The following is a 20,322-nucleotide window of genomic DNA, read 5'->3' on the forward strand; positions in this document are numbered from 1 at the left end:
CCAAAAGCACTTGGGTTTTTTGGGATGAATTTTCATGCCTTATTTGCCATTCATTTTGTTACTTTAAAACAAAAAACCTTAAAGTGCTTTTTTTTCCTGTCAACTGTGAGCAAATTCCCCTTTTGCCTTTAACAGCAAAACAGTGCATTAAGCAGTCAGTTGCTGCAGAATTGCACATCGAGACCTTTGTAAAACAGTAATGTACCCAGGCAAGGGGGGGGGGCGGGACTTGTGCCAGATGTGTATGCAACTTTCAGTAGCTGCCAAATGTGCCTTTAAAAAAAGGGTTCTTTTTTTCTGATGATTCTCTTGTTGGTCGCATTTCTTATTTGGCCAATTTAGAAACCAAACTTTCTGTTTCTCTATGTACAGGTTTGCGTTTTTGATGGAATTATAATAATTTGTATATTTAAAACGTATTGCCTTTTGTTTAATGGCATGGATAATTTGCTAAAATGGTTGAGAAGCTACGGCAGTCCAATCCAGCTGCGTTAAGGTTGAAGTGGTGATATCCTAAACTGGCAAATCATATGGGCCTATGTGTGTACCTAATCATGTCTGTAGGTCAGCTTTGTATGCTATGTCTGCAATGGTATTCAGATTGCATTTAAAGTGAAAATTAATAGTGGCTGTTACTTTTTGGCATTCAAGAGATCTGTTCATAAAAAATAAATAAAAATGCCTTACATATCCTATAAGTGTTTATCCTTGTATATGTAAAAAAGTAGGTCTCTGAGCCTGCTGCATTATTTTAATTTTGTTCCGTGTAGTGTTGATGAAGATCAACCACAGTTAAGAGTATCTGGGTACCACGCAAAGGTGCAGTCACTCCTAACACAGGAAGCAAATAAATTTGCTACTGCAGAATAATTAAGTGTGTAGGATTAGCTAAAGTTATACTATCCTATGCAAGTCTTGACAATGCGGTTGCATTCTTCAGTAGTCTCGCTCCATCTGACCTTCAACTTGTTGCTAAACTGAGTATTTTGCTACGTTGCTGTTACAGTAACTTTTCATACTTAAACAGCTGAGCTTAGATAGGTCTGCAGGAAGAATGGATTTCCCCAGACATTTAAGCAATTTCTGCCTGGACACTGTTTCGAACTGCCAAATCCCGGCAATGTCCGGGAAATTCCGGATGTATGGCAACTCTGGTATTTATTTGAAATACTTGAATACTTAACAGTGTCTACATATGGAGATTCCTCCCACCACCACCCCAGTTATGATATAGTCTCTTGTAGGCAACACAGCAGGGATGCGGGTGGCACTGTGGTCTAAACCACAGAGCCTAGGGCTTGCCGATCAGAAGGTCAGCGGTTCGAATCCCGTTGCTCGGTCCCTGCTCATGCCAACCTAGCAGTTTGAAAGCACGTCAAAATGCAAGTACAGTGGTACCTCGGGTTATGTACCTGATTCGTTCTGGGGTGTGGTACATAACCCGAAAAGTATGTAACCCGAAAAATCACGAAAATGCGCTTCTGCGCACGCACGAACTGCGCAGAACGCTTCTGCGCATGCGAGCAAGGCGAACCGGGTAGTAAACACTTCCGGGTTTGCTCAGTATGTAACCCGAAAAGTACGCAACCTGAAGCGTACGCAACCCGAGGTACGACTGTAGATAAATAGGTACCGCTCCAGCGGGAAGGTAAACTGTGTTTCCGTGCGCTGCTCTGGTTTGCCAGAAGCAGCTTAGTCATGCTGGCCACATGACCCGGAAGCTGTACACTGGCTCCCTCGGCCAATAAAGCGAGAGGAGCACCGCAACCCCAGAGTCATCTGCAACTGGACCTAACGGTCAGGCAACACAGCAGAAAAATTTACTTGCAGTTGGTTTTAATAGTAGTGGAAGGATATCCTTTGTACATCCAGTCTCCTGAAATAGCCTGTTTGGTGTTGGATGTGTAAGAAAATACACCTTAGGAATAGCCATTTTCAAATATCTATAGGATTGTCACATGGGTGATGGAGCAAACTTTTCTCCTGCTCCAAAGGGTGGGACCTGAACCAATGGGTTCAAGTTGCAAGAAAGAAAATTCTGGCTAAACATCAGGAGGATGGTAAGAGCTGTTCAGCAGTGGGCAGGCCCCTCAGAAAGTGGTGAATCCTCTTCATTGGACATTTTTAAGCAGTGATTGGATGGCCCTCTGTCATGAATGCCTTAGAAGGGTTTCTGCATTGCAAGGGGTTGGACTAGATGACCCTTGAGTCCCTTCCAACTCTACAATTCAATGAGAAAACACGATTACCAGTAGTGGGAGAGCCAGTGTGGTGTAGTGGTTAAGAGCGATAGACTTGTAATCTGGGGAACCGGGTTCGCGTCTCTGCTTCTCCACATGCAGCTGCTGGGTGACCTTGGGCTAGTCACACTTCTTTGAAGTCTCTCAGCCCCACTCACCTCACAGAGTGTTTGTTGTGGAGGAGGAAGGGAAAGGAGAATGTTAGCCGCTTTGAGACTCCTTCGGGTAGTGATAAAGCGGGATATCAAATCCAAACTCTTCTTATTAATCTGGTCCTTGTTACTGCTTTTCTTGGTCAGTTGTGCACACTTATCTTCCTAAACATCTACATGGGATATTAAGCCTTTGGAATGTTTCCAGTAGATAATTGTATACCTGTAACATAGGAAATTGACGGAAGCTTTTCTTCTTCCCAACTACTCTTAGACCTGGCTGTAAATGAGGAGTATAACCAAGAATAAATAAATTGTAGCATGAGAAGCAGCTTTTAGGCTCACGTTGGGATGCTCAGCAGCGCTTGTTCAAGGTACAGTATTTGTATTCTCAAGCAATACCCTTGGTCTGAATAATACAGCAAAGTTTATTTGAAACAAAATAAATACATGCCTAGACTATTAAGAAACCAGTCAACATCTCCTGGAGTTCCTCTCCCTCTTCTGAATATTCCCCACTGCTTTTAAAATAAAATTGACTCTTCTGTGACATCTGCTTAGGAATTCAGATTCCACTGTAGCACCACTTTATATTTTTGGAGAAAGAACAGTGGAAGATCTGTTCTTTCAACATCAATCCAACTGTATTTTAAAAAAAACGTTGCATCATTAAAACAGATTAAGTTGTAAATCAGTTATTGCATGAACTATACACACGCCTACTTCCTGGCTACTCTTAAATCTGAGCCGTCCTAGAGATGGCAGCCAGATCCATCTAGGACCATGCAAAGGTGTTTCCACATTTTTGCTAACTAATTAAAATGATTGGGGTGGGTGGGTTGTAAAATGATGATCTAGGAGTTGTTTATAGGTCCCTGTGTCCCACTTCTGGACTAGATGGTTCATGCTCACCTCCATGATGTCTACTAGGGATGGTCACCTGACATCCCAAAACACATCAGTATACTGTGGCACCTTGGTTCTCAAACACCTTGGTTCTCAAACGCCAAAAACCTGGAAGTAAGTGTTCCGGTTTTCGAACGTTTTTTTGGAAACTGAACGTCCAATGCAATTGTCAGCTATTGTTTCCGGGGCACCTGCACCAATCAGAAGCTGCGCCTTGGTTTTTGAACATTTCGGAAGCCAAATGGACTTCCAGAAGGGATTAAGTTTGGCGCTTTTGTTTTTGCTATTTCTTTTGCGTTTCTGTTTTTGAGGTTTGTTTGGTTAATTTGTTTTTGTGACTGTGTGGAACCCAATTCAGTTACTGACTGATTGTGCGACTGCAGAAATGGATAAAAGCAATACAAACAATGACTATCATCAGTGCAGTTCAGACATTTTTATTTTTTTTTATTTTTATCATCTACAATACTGTTTTATTTATTTTATGATAATCATATTTAATATGATTATTGCTTTCATTTTCTGGATCAATGGTCTTGTTAGATAGTAAAATTCATTTTAAATTGCTGTTTCAGAGTTTGTTTTTAAAAGTCTGGGACGGATTAATCCATTTTGCATTACTTTCTATGGGAAAGCGTGCCTTGGTTTTGGAACGGACTTCCAGAACGGATTAAGTTTGAGAACCAAGGTACCACTGTACAGCCCTTATATCCTGCCTAATTATAATAAACATGTAGCAAAAGTGAAATAGCACACCTCTGGACTTTGTACCTAGAATGTCCTGATGGAGATTCAGAAATATTGTGGCATGTACATCAATGACATCATACTACAATCTTCCATAACAGTGAGGCCCTTATTGCTTGATGACAGCAATAAGTTAACAGTTCTGTGAGTGGCAAAATACCATATTTTTCCGTGTATAATACTAATAAATTATGTCAAAGATTAGGGGGCGTCTTATACACGGATAGTGCTGAGACAATTTTTTAAAGTAGGGGACGTCTTATACATGGGGGTGTCTTGTAGACGGAAAAATACGGTAAGATTTTGAACCTCCCCCCCCCCCAGAGTCAGGATAAAATAATAGTTCCTGAAAAATTCAGGATTTGGTTGTTTCTTCTTTTCAAATGCCAAAAGGCTGGTGTCTTAATTTTAAAATGATCTAATTTTAAAATCAGGTGTGTGTTTCATTTCTTTTTGAACAGCTTGCGGAAGGAACTGCGCAATCTTCCTTTCTGTTCTTGCCTTGGAGTGTGGGTGCTGAAAGAGGTTTGCTCATTGTCATCCCTATGAGAGAATCTGTTGTTGTCTTCTAAATGCATCTCCTGAAATGAAAAACCAAGAATTTCACAAAGTTGTCTCCTCCTCCCGCAAAAACTGTAAATGGCATTAAACAAATACAGATATAACAAACCCTTGTTTACAAGCCCCCGTGCCTAAAAGTAGAATGACAGAGGCATCCTTGCCTTTGCACACTTATTGCACACCTTATTTTCATGTCTGTTTTGCAGGGAGTGCTTCAAAAATCTCCAAAACCTATTTGACCACTAAGGGCAACAGAGACAACAGTGGTGCAAGAAAAAAAAAGAGTTTGCATGCACAATATTTCTTACAACTGCTCACTTTCTTTTCCCCATCATGTGAATTACTTCCATTAGCATCAACAACTACACGGATACAAGCATTAACTGTTTCATGAAAACTGGATGCATTGCTGAGAGCTATTTACGTATATAGTACCTAAAAGTCAGTGCCTGCATTCAGTGTGTCACAACTCAAGCATGGCCCCAAAGGCAGGGCTATGTAACCAGAGACAGTTTTGCACCACAATGGCTCCACTTGGACTGTGGATTCAAAGTACCGGTAAGTAGGCTACACTATGGTGTAGTGTTTGCTGTGGGGCAGCTTGCTCTACGTTCACATTCTGCTCACAGTTAGAAGGTGGGCTGCTGAGATTTGTATTTTTCCCCCAGCTTTTCAATCCTGACTTCAAACGTAACCATTTAAATAAAGCACACACTGAGAAATCCACCTGCATCAAATATCTGTAATACCGGTACTTTGGTAGACTCACCTGCATCGGAGTTTTCTAAGCAGAGCTATGCTTTGGAAGACACCCGAAAGCAGCTCTGCATAGCAAAGTTTTTAAATGTTTATGTTTTGATATACTGTATATTGGAAGCTGCCCAGAGTAGCTGGGGCATCCCAGTCCGTTGGGCAGGGTATAAACAATAAAACTATTATTATTATTATTATTATTATTATTATTATTATTATTATTATTATTATTATTAAATAGGATAACCATATTTTCATTGGAGAAATGTTGGAGGGTATGTTAAGCTGTCTTGAGTCCCTGTCAGGGAAAAAGGTGGTGCATTAATTAATTAATAATAGGGGACCTGACCCCCGCACTCTTGCCCTACGACGATGGGTGCCCGGGGCCATGGGTGCCATACAGCGTGCATGGCCCTGGCACCGAAATTTGTTTTTTATTTTTTTTAATTTTGTGGGTGCTGGAGGGGGCACCCAGGGCCCTCCCTCCCCCCGTTGCTCAGACCCTGGCTAGGAAGCGCCTTTTTTGCCCTTGCCTTTTGCGCTCCTTACTTCCAGAAAGCTGGGCTGGTCGCCCGCTCCTCTCGGCGGCGGGAAGTGGTGCCGCTGGGAGCTCCTGGAGGCGGCGGAGGCGGCGCCGTGAGCCGGGAAGCCCCTCTCCGTCGGCGCTGGCAGGCGGCTGCCGCTGCTGCTGCGGGTGCTGTACAGCCTGGTGCTGGCGATGCCTTCCGAGCCGCCGCCGCTGCTGCTGCGGGGGAACTCCTTGAGCGAGCGGCTCAGCTGCTTGCCTTTGCTGCGGAAAACCTCGCGCTTGTAGGTGCCGCTGGCCGGCGGCGCTGCGCTCTTGGGCAGCGGCTGCAGCGTGCGCTCCGTCCTGCCGGGCTCGGCGGTGAAGTGGACGGGCCTCAGGAAGCAGATGTCGATGCTGGACTCGGACGACGCCGGCGAGCACGCCTCGAAGGCGGGCAGGTTCCGCAGCGGCTCCACCTCCTCGTAGGGGTCGCCCCGGTACTCGAAGCCCTCGTAGTCCGGCGCGAAGCCGGAGCTGTCCTGCAGGAGGTCCGCCGCCGAGGCCCTCCTCCGGGGCCGCTGGCAGTTGCCGTCGGGGCCCGCCGAGGAAGGGGCGCTGCTGCCGCCGCCGTACTCCAGGTCCGGGAAGGTTGCGTGTAGGGAGGCGGCCAGAGCTTTCAGGTCGTGCTCGCTGAGCTGAGAGGGCGCCAGGCCGTGCTCGGGCCGCCGCCCGTCCGTCTCCCACTCGCAAGGGGAAGCTCCTTGCAGGCCCTCCCTTCCTTGCTGGGGGCTCGCTTTCATGTGGGACCTCGAGTGCCTTGGAAGGGAGACCAAACATCAGCTTTAGAGGAAAGCTGGGAGTGGAAACGGCGCCAGGTAGCCCCAGTTTTGGGGTCGAGAGCTTGCCCTACTTTATATACTTTGCTGCATGGTGAAAGACACATCACAGCAGTTTGCAAGCAACATAGAACTATGGTACATGGGAGCACCCTAGTCGTCAAGTGGTTTACAGGTAACTATGCAAGATCTGCTGGAGGCAGTGGAAGACAGGAGGGCCTGGGGTGCTCTGGTCCATGGGGTCACGAAGAGTCGGACACGACTAAACAACAACATGCAAAATAAAAAAATTCCTTCAGTAGCACCTTAAAGACCAACTAAGTTTTAATTTTGGTTGGAGCTTTTGTGTGCATGCACACTTCATCAGATACATGCATGCCCACGAAAGCTCATACCAAAATTAAAACTTAGTTGGTCTTTAAGGTGCTACTGAAGGAATTTTTTTATTTTGTTTCGACTCAGACCAACACGGCTACCTACCTGTAACAACAACATGCAAGAATCCCAACATTCTGATCTTCAGTGTTATGGGTGAGTGCCAATGTTAGTCATCCTCAGAGCAGACCCTTTGATTTCAGTGAGTCTACTCTCAAGTCCAGGCATCCCCAAACTCGGCCCTCCAGATGTCTTGGGACTACAACTCCCATCATCCCTAGCTAACGGGACCAGTGGTCAGGGATGATGGGAATTGTAGTCCCAAAACATCTGGAGGGCTGAGTTTGGGGGTGCCGGCTCAAGTCTATTCTTAATCTGACTCTATCCAAAGCGCTTCTCAGCGCTGCCAGAGTGCACTCCCTTGCACTCTGCCAGCCTTCGGCACCTCACATCAGGGGAACAACTCCCCTCCCCAAACCCCCCCCCCCACATTTCTGGCTATTCCTTTTTATGAATAGTTTTTGATAGCTGCCTATCTCAGCCTGAGCTATTACAGCTGCGAAGGGAAGTGGATGCAATAATTGTTAAATGCGTACGATTCTGCTGAAATTATGTGAAGTAAAACAATAAAGAAGAGAGGAGTCCTAAAAGTGACCGACGGCCAACTGAGGGCAGTTGGGAACTGGATAAGGGCCCTTCCGCAGCTGGGAAGGGAACTCACGCTGTCAGAGCTGCCCTGTTTCACTCACTGAAAGACCCACAGCCACAGGCAATGGTGGTCTGGCCAGCAGTTGTCAAGGGCAGTGCAGAATCTTTTGGATCCAAAGCCCTCTGGTTCCTCCTCCCTTGCAAAATGCGCCCTCAATTATTCCAGCCCTGGTGTACTGACTGCAATGGGAAAGGGAATGGAAGGAAAGAAGCAAAAGGCCTGGAACAAAAAAACTGCCCCCCCTACACACAGCGAACTGGCTGGGTTTAGGAAGCACCAGTATTTCTGCCATGGAACTTTCCCATCCTGCAATAGGAAGCATCACTCAGATGCTGCTGCTGCAATGTTCTGTGAGCCAGTGTGGTGTGAGACCTACAATGTTGGGCTAGGACTGTGGGAAACCTGGGTTCAAATTCCGTCTTGGGCCAGTTGCAGAATCTCAGCCTAACATAAGCCACAGGATTGCTTTGAGGATAAAATGGGGGGGGGACCATGCCCCCACCAGCAGCAGCTCATTGAAAGAAAGGTGGGGTATCAATGTAATAATTATAAGAGCATTGCACTCACATGGCCGTTGTTCCAGAAGTCTGGGCTGACGGGAACAGCTGCATGGCCTCTTCAGAGTGGATTCCGCTGTCGCGGATGGAAGTAGCGCTAAGCGTTGGAGACGCATCTTGGCCGGCGCTGGCGCATAGAGAAGCTAGACCTTTGTATAACTTTCCGAAGGAAGATCTAGCGGAATCGAGATGTAATATACCACCCTCAGTCAAACCATGAGGACCAGCTTTTACAAACCCCACGTTCATTGCAGCAGTGGATCATTTCAGTCATACTTGTGCTGTATTGTTTCTACAGCTTTGTGATGTAATACCACAAATTTGGTTTGGGGCACACATTCAGCTTGTGAGAACTTCATTTTTCATTGACCGATGAGAAACATGTTTCTAGGCCTCATGGCTATGCAGTTACCGTACTTTTCTGTCTATAAGACGCCCCCATGTATAAGATGCCTCCTATTTTGGGGGGCTCAAATTTAAGAAAATGGGGGATGTAAGCACAATTGCCGAAGTGGCAGTCAATTCATTCAGAGCAGCCCTTGCTGCATCTGCTGATAACCCCACCCATTTGACAAAGCAATAGCCAATCCAAAGCAGCCCTTTACGCATCCACAAATAACCCGCCTACCTGACAAAGCAGCAGCCAATCCAAAGCAGCCCTTGCAGTAGACACCATTCACCCACCCAATTGCTAGATGCAACCAGTCGCCCATCCCCCCTCTGCACTACCCATGTATAAGACAACACACACACCCCAAATTTTTTTACTTAATTTTGGAGTAAAAAAACCTCGTCTAATACACAGGAAAGTACGGTACATTTTTTAAAAGCCAAAAATCTGAAGCATTAGTGATAACAATTCACTTGAGGAAATAAATTGTTTGCATTAATTAAACCTGGAACCCACCTGTAGCACATTTTTACTTATAATACATAAAGACTTAAAAACTTTCACAGAACCTTAGTGTATATGTGGCTTTAAAGGATTGAACAGCTGAGAGGTAGTTAATTAGCTGTTCCCCTCAGGCCATTTCAAAGGGTCTTAAATGTGAGTCAGATTCCATACAACACTTCAGTAGTGTATTATACCTCCTATTTTGAGTATATGTTTCAAGCCGAAGAAATATACTGCTTTCTTGAGGGTGGCCAAAACAACAAACAAACCTCCACCTGCCCCATAGAAGTTAATGAAAAGCAAGATTTGTGCTTAAAACAGCTTTTAGGGCACTGAGAAAGGTGCAAGAAGCAATTTCTTCAACGACCAGCCTCAATTCTGGTGTTGAAAATATGTTCTGAAACTCACAGGCTTTCCTCAAGGAATAAACAGGGACAGAAAGTGTCAGGGCTTGGTGAAGCTCTCTGTTCCCAAGCCTGTGATTTGCACATCGTGCTCATGCAAGGAGGGGCAGTTGCAAGGGAGAATGAGCAGAAACAAGGCCCAACCATTCTCTTCTCGTGGTCCCACCCATCCAGGCCATTTCTGATCTCTCTCTCTCTCTCTCTCAATCTCTCTCTCTCTCTCACACACACACACACCCAGACTCCACACCAGAAGTGATCCATAGCTGAAGGATAAATGATCAGGGAAGGAGGGGGGAGGGAGGGAGGACACACACTCCAACTTTTCTTAGAGCAGAACTTTGCTCTTCTTTGCCTGCACCTAATCAAAATATAAGGAAGTTGCCCCTTTTCACTCACTTTCTCAGCTTCTTCCGCTTCTGTATCAGCAGGTCTTCGTTGCACTGGAAGAGAAGGCTGTGTTGCGAGATGAACACTCGTAGGCGCTGGACACTAACCAGAAGGAGGTAGTAATCAGGGTGCTCTTGCTCCGTGTACTTCAGGATATTCTGGTGCAGAAGGAGGAGAGCCACACTGAATCACGTCCTCCTCTCTGCCCATTTAGTAAAAAATTTAGTGAAACATCCTGAATACACCACACCAGAGGCTATGCATGACTGTACAAAGGGTGCTGCAGTCCCTTGGAAGGTTCATAACTTGGGGGGGGGGGGGAGGTAATCATTGACTCATCCTTCTCACTAGGGAGTGCCTTCTACCAGCTTCAGCTGATACACCAGCTGTGGCCATTTGTGAACAGAGATAATGTGGCCACCAACATCCATGCCCTGATAACCTCAATATTTTCACTGTCATAGAGTCATAGAATCGTAGAGTTGGAAGAGACCACAAGGGCCATCCAGTCCAACCCCCTGCCAAGCATCAAAGCATTCCTGGCAGATGGCTGTCAAGCCTCCGCTTAACACTCCTTGGCAGCAAGTTCCACTGTCGAACAGTTCTTACTGTCAGGAAGTTCTTCCTAACGTTTAGGTGGAATCTTCTTTCTTGTAGCTTGAATCCATTGCTCCATGTCCGCTTCTCTGGAGCAGCAGAAAACAACCTTTCACCCTCTTCTATATGGCATCCTTTTATATATTTGAACATGGCTATCATATCACCCCTTAACCTTCTCTTCTCCAGGCTAAACATACCCAGCTCCCTAAGCCGTTCCTCATAAGGCATTGTTTCCAGGCCTTTGCCCTCCTCTGGACACGTTCCAGCTTGTCAGTATCCTCCTTGAACTGTGGTGCCCAGAACTGGACACAGTATTCCAGGTGAGGTCTGACCAGAGCAGAATACAGTGGTACTATTACTTCCCTTGATCTAGATGCTATACTCCTATTGATGCAGCCCAGAATTGCATTGGCTTTTTTAGCTGCTGCATCACACTGTTGACTCATGTCAAGTTTGTGGTCTACCAAGACTCCTAGATCCTTTTCACGTGTACTGCTTTCAAGCCAGATGTCACCCATCCTTTGTGGCTTTCTTTTTCTTTTTTGCCCAACTTTACATTTCTCCCTGTTAAAAGTCATCTTGTTTGCTTTGGCCCAGTTGTCTAATCTGTTAAGGTCATTGTTATGTACTGAGCTGAATCCTAGAACAATAGGATTCAGAATCAGCGGGAGCTACCCAATCCAACTCCAGGTGGAAGTGAATCCGCAACCTGATTGGCCTGCTGGAGCAGCCAATCAGGCGGCTGGCAGAAGTGAATCTGCTACCTGATTGGCCTGTAGGAGCAGCCAATCAGGCTGCAGGCAGAAGTCAATCCACAATATAATTGGCCCACAGGTGTAGCCCTGAAGTAGCCAATCACGCAAGGCCCATTGTGTAAATAATGTATATAAGCAGATGGTTTTGGGAAAAGAGCCATTCGTCTTCTCTTCTCCTCCTTGATGACTATGAGCTGAATAAAGAGCATGAAATTCACTCTCGACTCCGAGTATATTTCACTGGCGACGAGGATGGGATCCTGCTGAGCTGACCGCCACCACGCACTGCACCGCAGCACCGCCACCTGCTGCACCGCTGCATCGCACCGTGCATCCAGGCTTCAGCTCCAGGACCCAAGGAACCCAGAATGGCAACCGACAGCAGCTTCTCGCCATTCAAACCAGCATCAGGAGACTGGGAAGGGTACGCCGCCCGTTTCAACTTCCTCCTGCAAGCGAAAGAAGTCACCAACGATGCCATGAAGAGGGCGACATTCTTCAGCGTCTGTGGAGAGGAGACGTTTGAAATCGCCCGGGCTCTCCTTGCACCTAGAGATGTCGCTACCGTCTCTTACAAAACAATAATGGAACGGCTGAAGGAGCACTTCTCACCACAGCCCTCGGTGGTAGCTTGCCGAAATGTCTTCTACGCAAAGCGGCAAGCCCCAGGGGAAACCATAACTGGGTTTGTGACCTCCCTCCGCCAAGCCGCCCGGTTATGCAACTTCTCAGAGTTGGAGAACATGCTTCGTGACCGCCTCGTCGGTGGCCTGAGGGACGAGATGTTGCAACGACGCCTCTACGCCAAAAAAGACCTCACGTTCCAGATTGCTCTGGAGGAAGCCCTGGCAACCGAAGCCGCCGAGAGGTCAACGCAAGAGGCACGACCGGCCCCGCCATCCCAACCGAGGGTCTACCACAAAGACCTCACCGACGAATCCGAATCTGACAGGGAGGAAGTACACCGAGTACAGCGGTGCACTCAAGCAGCACACACACCACAGCAGCCTCGACGAGAAGGAGGGAACTGTGCAAGCTGCGGGGAGAACCACGAGAGGAGGACCTGTCGTTTCCGCAACGCAGAGTGCAGGCAGTGCAGAAAATTGGGACACATCGCCCGGGTGTGTCGGGCTCGACTCACCCGTCGACAAGCATCAGATGACCGACCCAGGAGCCCCAGGTCACACGGCACCATGCACCAAGGCAACTCGACGGAGATCACGGACTACCAGGTATTCCAGTTGCCCCATCCCAGCACAGAGAAAATTTATATAGAGGTACAGATAGAGGGAGCCCCATGCCGCATGGAGCTGGACACGGGTTCAACTCTATCCATAATCTCGGCCCGAACATTAAGGGAACTGTGCCCTAATGGGGGTCCCAAACTAAGGCCGGCCCCATTCACCCTCCGGGACTTCCAGAAACGTAAGGTCCCTACAATGGGGGTGGGGACCTTCAGGGTGCAATATCGAGGGCGAAAGCAACAATTGGACTTGCTGGTAGTTAAGGGCCCCTACGTTAGCTTACTGGGACTGGCATGGTTTGGACCTCTGGGGCTAGCCGTTACCGGGGTGAACCGCACTAGCTTACAAGTGGACGTGGACGCCATATGCAAAGAGTTTCCAGGGGTTTTCGATGGGGCATTGGGACGATATACAGGACCCCCCATTGCCCTACAGCTAGACCCCGCTGTACGACCCATCAGGCACAAGGCCCGCCGGGTCCCGTTCGCCCTGAAACCCCGCATAGACGAGGAATTGGACCGGCTCGTGGAGCAAGGAGTGCTGGAGCCGGTGCCCAACGCCCCCTGGGAAACTCCAATTGTCACACCCGTCAAGCCTAACGGTTCGGTCCGCATCTGTGCAGACTACAAATGCACCATAAACAAGGCTCTCACGGCCCATGCATACCCAGTGCCAGTGGTCAGCCATGTCCTCGCCACCCTGGCTGGGTCAAAAATCTTTGGCAAACTGGACTTGGCCCAAGCGTATCAACAGTTGCCTGTGGACGAAGCCACAGCAGAGGCTCAGACGATTGTGACGCACAGAGGGGCATTCAGAGTAAAGCGGCTGCAATTTGGCGTTAGCGTGGCACCAGGCATATTCCAGAATCTAATGGACTCTCTCCTTAAAGGGATTCCTGGCGTCACCCCCTTCTTCGATGATGTACTGATCGCCGGGCCCACACCAGAGGAATTTGAGGACCGCCTCCGCTCCGTCCTGCACCGTTTCCAGACGGCGGGCCTCAAGGTGAAGCGGGAAAAGTGTTTACTGGGAGTGCCGCAGGTGGACTTTCTGGGATTTAAGGTGGACGCAGAAGGGGTCCATCCAACCGGTGACAAGGTACGGGCCATTTGTGAGGCCCCAGCGCCCAAGAGCAAGCCCGAACTTCAGTCATTCTTGGGACTATTGAACTTTTACCATGCCTTCCTTCCCCATAAGGCAGCGGTAGCGGAGCCCCTACACAGACTCCTAGATAAAAGGGCCCCTTGGGTGTGGGGCCAGCGACAAAGGGCCGCATTCCAGGCAGTCAAGGACTTGCTCGTCTCGAACTCGGTCTTGGCACACTTCGACGAGAGGCTGCCAGTGGTGCTGGCATGCGACGCCTCTCCCTATGGCATCGGCGCTGTCCTGGGACACCAACTCCCGGATGGAAGAGAGGTGCCGGTGGCATACTTCTCCCAGACGCTTGCTGCAGCCGAACGAAACTACTCACAGATTGACAAGGAGGGTCTGGCAATCGTGAAGGGCGTAAAAAAATTCCATGATTTCTTGTACGGGCGGCCCTTTACCATAGTGACTGACCACAAGCCGTTGCTTGGCCTGTTTGCCCCCGAGAAGCAGACCCCCCAAGTGTTGTCTCCACGTGTCCTCAGGTGGTCAATTTTCCTTGCCGGCTACCAGTATGCACTAATCCACCGCCCTGGGAAGGCGATGGGCCACGCAGACGCACTCAGCAGGCTACCACTACCAGAAACAGGCCCCGACCCAGCGCCCGCGCAAGAGGTTATGACCCTGGAGCTGCTTCCCGACCGACCCATTCAGGCACAAGAAGTTGCGCACCATTCCACAAAAGATAGGGTCATCTCCCGGGTCCTGGACTGGGTGTGGCGAGGATGGCCCAGCAGCAGCCCCGGGCCAGAATTCGCTGGCTACACAAACCGCAAACATGAACTGTCGGCCCACAAGGGGTGCCTGTTATGGGGAAGCAGGGTCGTTGTTCCCCAGCCCCTCCGCAAAAGGGTCCTCACAGCCCTACACGAGACACACCCAGGGGTAGTGAGGATGAAGGCCCTTGCCAGGAGTTATGTGTGGTGGCCGGGGATTGACAGAGAGATAGAGGCCTGGGTCCAACACTGCCAGACCTGCCAAGAGTCCCGCCCGGATCCCCCAAGGGCCCCAGTCCAGCCCTGGGAGTCCGCCCGACATCCATGGTCACGCTTGCACGTGGACTTCGCTGGCCCCTTCCAGGGAAAAACATTCTTCATAGTGGTGGATTCCTACACCAAATGGCTGGAGGTCGCACTGGTACCGTCCACTTCTACGGCGGCAGCCATCCGGGTACTACGTAAGCTGTTTGCAACCCACGGGCTCCCTGACACCCTCGTCTCGGACAATGGAACCGCATTCACGTCAGAGGAGTTCCAGACCTTCACAGCGCAGAACGCCATCCGCCACATCTGCTCAGCACCATTCCACCCTGCCACCAATGGCCAAGCGGAGCGCATGGTGCGGACCACCAAGGACAGCCTCCGCCGCATAACACAAGGGGACTGGGAATACCGCCTTGCCGCATTTCTTCTAGCACAGCACAGCACCCCAAGCACAACGACGGGCCGGAGCCCAGCTGAACTACTCATGGGCCGGCGCCTTGCAACTAGACTGGACCGACTTCACCCCGACAGAGCTCAGGATGAGGTAGTGGAGGGGAAAGGCAGGAACCCCCGGACATTTGTGGCCCAGGACCCAGTGTATGCAAAGAATTTTGGGGCAGGCCCAGCATGGGTACCCGCCACAGTCACCAAGGTGACCGGTCCCGTGTCGTACGAGGTACTAACGGAAGGGGGCCAATGTTGGCGCCGCCACTGCGACCAGCTACGGCGACGATTCCCAGGAGGAACCCGGGAGGAGAGCGGGACAGAGGGGTCCCAAGGGGACAGCAGGGCAGTGAGGCCTGTAGAGCGAGAGGGGTGGGCAGGGGAAGCAGAAGCAGTAGGCACAGAGGGGCGCCCCGAGGCTGGAAGGACACCGGAACCAGAGTCACAACCTAGTGGTTCAGTGGCGCCAGACCAGACAGCCCCGGCACAGCCAGCAGCCTCGGAACACGAGCCAGAACCAGAACCCCTGACCAAGGAACACCCCAGGCCACAACGCACACGGAGGCGGCCAGCAGACCTTGGGGACTACGAATGCAACTTCCCGGGCAGGACTGGAACTTAGAGGGGAGGGGTGTTATGTACTGAGCTGAATCCTAGAACAATAGGATTCAGAATCAGCGGGAGCTACCCAATCCAACTCCAGGTGGAAGTGAATCCGCAACCTGATTGGCCTGCTGGAGCAGCCAATCAGGCGGCTGGCAGAAGTGAATCTGCTACCTGATTGGCCTGTAGGAGCAGCCAATCAGGCTGCAGGCAGAAGTCAATCCACAATATAATTGGCCCACAGGTGTAGCCCTGAAGTAGCCAATCACGCAAGGCCCATTGTGTAAATAATGTATATAAGCAGATGGTTTTGGGAAAAGAGCCATTCGTCTTCTCTTCTCCTCCTTGATGACTATGAGCTGAATAAAGAGCATGAAATTCACTCTCGACTCCGAGTATATTTCAGTCATTTTGAAGTGTGATCCTGTCCTCAGGGGTATTAGCCACCCCTGTCATCAGCGTTTATAGTGTTAGGCACGTTGGAGAACTGAAATTTGTTGCTGAGCAAATACAATTGGCATGCACTATTGTTGTTGTGTTCAGTCTCCAAACAATACATAATTTATTATTTTCTTTTTAAAAATGCATTGCACTTCCTTTGCATTATATAACGATAGAAGAATTAAGTACATAATTATGTAAAATTTTGCCAAAGTGGAAACTAGATTAATAACATAGGGGTTTTTTTTGTCAGAAACCAAGCTGCAGCAGAACAGAAACAACGCTGCAATGCAATGGTTATGGAGCAGAACAGAAACTGATGTTGTCTTACATTCCTAACACTGATCCTCATTATATCTTACCTGTAAATGAAGGAGGTACTCAGGAACACGCTGGACAATATGAAAGAAGAATATGTAAATATCAGACTTGATTTCTTCCTCAATCTGTCGACAAGAGAAGATACGTAAAGAAGAAAAGGTCATTTGTACTGAAATGTTTATATACCACCATTTATAAGAACATCTCAAGGCAGTTTACAGTAAAATCCATTTAAAATGCAATAAACAAACATTAAAACAGATTCAGCAGCATATATATAGTCCAGAGTGAAACACAATGGGTAAGTACGCTTAGGACAGTTTATCTCACAGCTTGGTATCCAACTGTGTCTTGTCAAAGAACTGAAGAGGGAAAACCCTCTTTACAGAATCTCTGTATGGGTCTGGAATCTGGATCAACACCAACATGACTAATAATCTGCTCAAAGCGCACAGATGTGTCAGTAGTTCAAAACGCACCCGAACTCACCTCCTTCACAATCACCACATGGATCAGTGAAATGCACTCAGGCAAGTCTCTCAAGCAAGCAACGTAATAATCCAAAAAACCGTTCTAAAAAGCAAATAAGAAACATCTCTTGAGAATCCTTATGTGTGTGACAGACACATTCTACCTGACTCCGTTTGAAAAACATGGACCAAGGCAGCAATTCAGCCCTGAGGCAAAATCGTGGATCTTTTCCACAAAAGGCAGAAATGCTTCAATATTATCCTGTCTCCACCCCACCCACCCCAAAAAAGCATCTAAAAACAACTGCAAGAGATGATATAGAATGCACATTTCTCTGACTCAATAAGCTCCACCTGTTGGACACATCAACATTAGGCTCTAAAGTTAGAAGCTTGTTCGGGGGGGGGGGAGTAGATATGATATGATATGATATGATATGATAATGTGCTTAGTTCTTGAGGGAGGGACGACATACATGTACAATTCATTCCGCTGGTGCAAAATGGCCCAATTACTGTACAATGCATTCCTCACACATGTACCTCATCGTTGGTTAGCTTGAGAAAGATGTCTCCCAGGATCCCTTGCCGCGGCCAGCTCAACACTCTCTCCTGCAGGGCATGAAGTAAGTCCACATGCTGCTGGACCAAGTACCGAAGAGAGTTTGGGACAAAACTGCAGCCAGGAAACAGCGGGAACAGCATTTTGAAGAGCCATTAACAAACAGAAGAAATGCACTTTAAAACACGACCCAGCCTGCTAAATATACACAAGGCCGAAGCAGTGAGAAGGTATTTGAGAGACAATTCAAGGTACTGATTTTGAGTTAACTATGAAGTAGACTTGATGTTGGAGAAAACGTTTGTTTTCTCACAATGTTGTAGACCCCCTTCCAGCTACTTTAAATTGGAGCAGTGGCACTGGTATTTAATCCTTTTCCTACCCCCACATCACTTTCCTGAGCTATATCCCTCTTGGAGTGATAACCTTCAGCAGGAAAAAACAACTATTCCAGATGAGATCTGACTAGGGATGGACAAATTTGTCCATTTCAGTCCTTTTAAGGTTCTGATTTTCTCCATGCTTCTGCAGCAGAATTACTTCCCCTCAGGTATACAGTACGCGTCATAACTCATGGTGGCTGTTTCACCCTCAACTGTGGGTCTAACAGTGATCACAATGGACGTGAGCAGGACAAGTCTGGTAGTGGCTGTTGAGCAGCTCCAAGGGCAGGATGGGAGGGTTTTCAGCCACCTGAAGCCACTGTAGACAATGCCTGCTGAAGCAGCTGGAGATGATCTCTGTCTGAAGAGGACAAAGGGTGCTCCATTATCAAAAAGAGAGCATGACCAGGTAAAGCAGCAAATCAGTGCCTGGCTTATGAAGGCAAGAAAAATGTTGAATGGAGAGGGAAGGATGGAAAGAGGAAGGGCTGCAGGGATCGTTGCCTAACAGTAAGTACAATTAGTAAATACCTTCTATCCTTGGAGTTCCTTTTCATGTCCTGTCCATACAATGTGGCTTTAATTTTGAGGACCTGGGTCAGGTTCACAACATACTTCCTTTCTGACTCAAGTAAGTCCAAAGCGATATTCTGCCTTTTAGCTTTGGAGAAACAAAGCGAAAACGATTTGGTGTTTCAAACGTGTTCCTAATTATTGTGATCATGCACTCGTATCTAGACAAGGTGTCATTACAAGAAGAAAAGTTTGAGCAAGCAGAAAAACAAAGACCCAATTCTTTTATCAGTGACTCGGGGGCCCAATGTAGGCATCCAGGCTGACTATGCCCGTGCCAGGTCCCTCCTCAACCAGCCCTGCTCTGCACCCTCCTTGGCTGCTTTTGCCTGGCTGGAATTTGCCTTTGTGGTGATGCTCAGAAAGGGGGAAATAATTCCAAAGGAATGTGACATTTTCACCGCTTCTTACACTGAAGTAGCAGCAGTTTGGTAGCACCGTAAGAAGTCAGAAGCCATTAAGCTAGATTTCAAATGAACCCTGAGTTCAGAAGCTACTGCTAGGATTAGCAATTTCAAATCCTGCTCTACAGATTACAGCAATGATTTATTCAAATTCCTCAATAGAATCTAGACCAGGGTAGCTCACTGGTGCCCCAACAGAAATTGTTGGGCTCCTATCGGCCCCACCCAGCATGCCCAATGGAAATGGCTGTTGGGAGTTGTAGTCTAGCAATGAACAGGGGCCACAGCTTCCCCATCCCTCCTCTAAAGCCTTTTTGCTTTCTAGCTTCTACCTTTATTCTCACCTGCAATAGACGGTTCCCGCAGTGCATTCTCCATTGAGCTATAGCTACTGGGACCTAGTTCCTTCTGCCTGTCACTTTGGTCCTTTGAAATATGTTCGCCAGCCCAGTCTTTACCGTCCTTGGGCTGCTTCCACACTGTGGATGATGACTGGCCCTTTGGCTGAGCATCGGCAGATGAGGCAGCTCTGAGGCTCTCTTCCGCCTCCAGATTTGTACTGGTTAAGCCTAGGAATCAGAACAGAGTGTCAGCAGGACCAACAGGTGCATCCTTAATGGCCACTTGGCCCATCAGGCTGGTCGAAAACCCATTGCGAAAGAGGCTGGACTGCTGCATAAAGGCTCTGAAACAAGTGTGCTCAATCAGAGTAAAATGGTGACTAGTCATGCTCTCCCCTCCATTGTTGGAGGCAGAATGACACTGGGTATACCAGCTGGGGAGGAATAAAAAGTGGGGAGGGTGCTGTTGCACTCTTGCCCTGCTTACGGGCTTTCCAACGGACACCTGGTTGTCTGACATAAGAGACAGGATGCTGGGCTAGAGAGGCCTTTGGTCTAATCCAGCAAAGTTCTTCTTGTGTTCCTATGTGTGCCAGAATAGCTTAAAACAGGGGTGGCCAACTCCCAAGAGACTGTGATCTACTCACAGAGTTAAAAACTGGCAGTGATCTACCCCCTTTGGGGGGGGGGTTCGGGTCCAAGTTGTTGAGTTTTTTCAGGGAGGAGGTAAAATGTTGAGCTTTTTTTAGGGGAGCCACAGTTGTTCAGTTTCTTTGGGGGGAGCCAATGATCTACCTGTGATCTACCGCAGACGTCCAGTGATCTACCGGTAGATCACGATCTACCTGTTGGACATTCCTGGCTTAAAAGATAAGGGAGCAATCTGGACGTAGCTAAGGAACGAGAGCAGGAGGACATATGGTGAGCGGTTCTAGAGCTCCATTGCCACATCTTGTGGCAGTGAGTTCCACAAGTCAATAAAGGACCCTTTGAAATGACCTTGCCATTACATGTCTCTT

At 48.2% G+C, this 20,322-nt stretch overlaps 1 protein-coding gene across 2 annotated transcripts in view; it reads right to left on the minus strand.

Annotated features, from left to right (window-relative positions):
- Positions 1-2,796: 2,796 nt before the first annotated feature.
- ARHGEF33 (Rho guanine nucleotide exchange factor 33) overlaps positions 2,797-20,322 on the minus strand; it is a 28,756-nt gene continuing 11,230 nt past the window's right edge. For both annotated transcript variants that reach the window (XM_088667402.1, XM_088667401.1), the window contains exons 7-15: positions 19,307-19,531; positions 18,517-18,646; positions 17,584-17,716; positions 17,060-17,143; positions 16,612-16,695; positions 10,043-10,191; positions 8,355-8,519; positions 5,909-6,683; positions 2,797-4,626 (exon numbers count right to left, since the gene is read on the minus strand). In XM_088667402.1, coding sequence (XP_088523528.1) covers positions 4,489-4,626; positions 5,909-6,683; positions 8,355-8,519; positions 10,043-10,191; positions 16,612-16,695; positions 17,060-17,143; positions 17,584-17,716; positions 18,517-18,646; positions 19,307-19,531 — 1,883 coding nt within the window. In that variant the 3' untranslated portion in view covers positions 2,797-4,488. The remainder of the gene's footprint in view (positions 4,627-5,908; positions 6,684-8,354; positions 8,520-10,042; positions 10,192-16,611; positions 16,696-17,059; positions 17,144-17,583; positions 17,717-18,516; positions 18,647-19,306; positions 19,532-20,322) is intronic.

The sequence above is a fragment of the Zootoca vivipara genome, chromosome 3 (genome assembly GCF_965207765.1).
Source record: "Zootoca vivipara chromosome 3, rZooViv2.hap1.1, whole genome shotgun sequence".
In the NCBI taxonomy this organism is placed as follows: domain Eukaryota; kingdom Metazoa; phylum Chordata; class Lepidosauria; order Squamata; family Lacertidae; genus Zootoca; species Zootoca vivipara.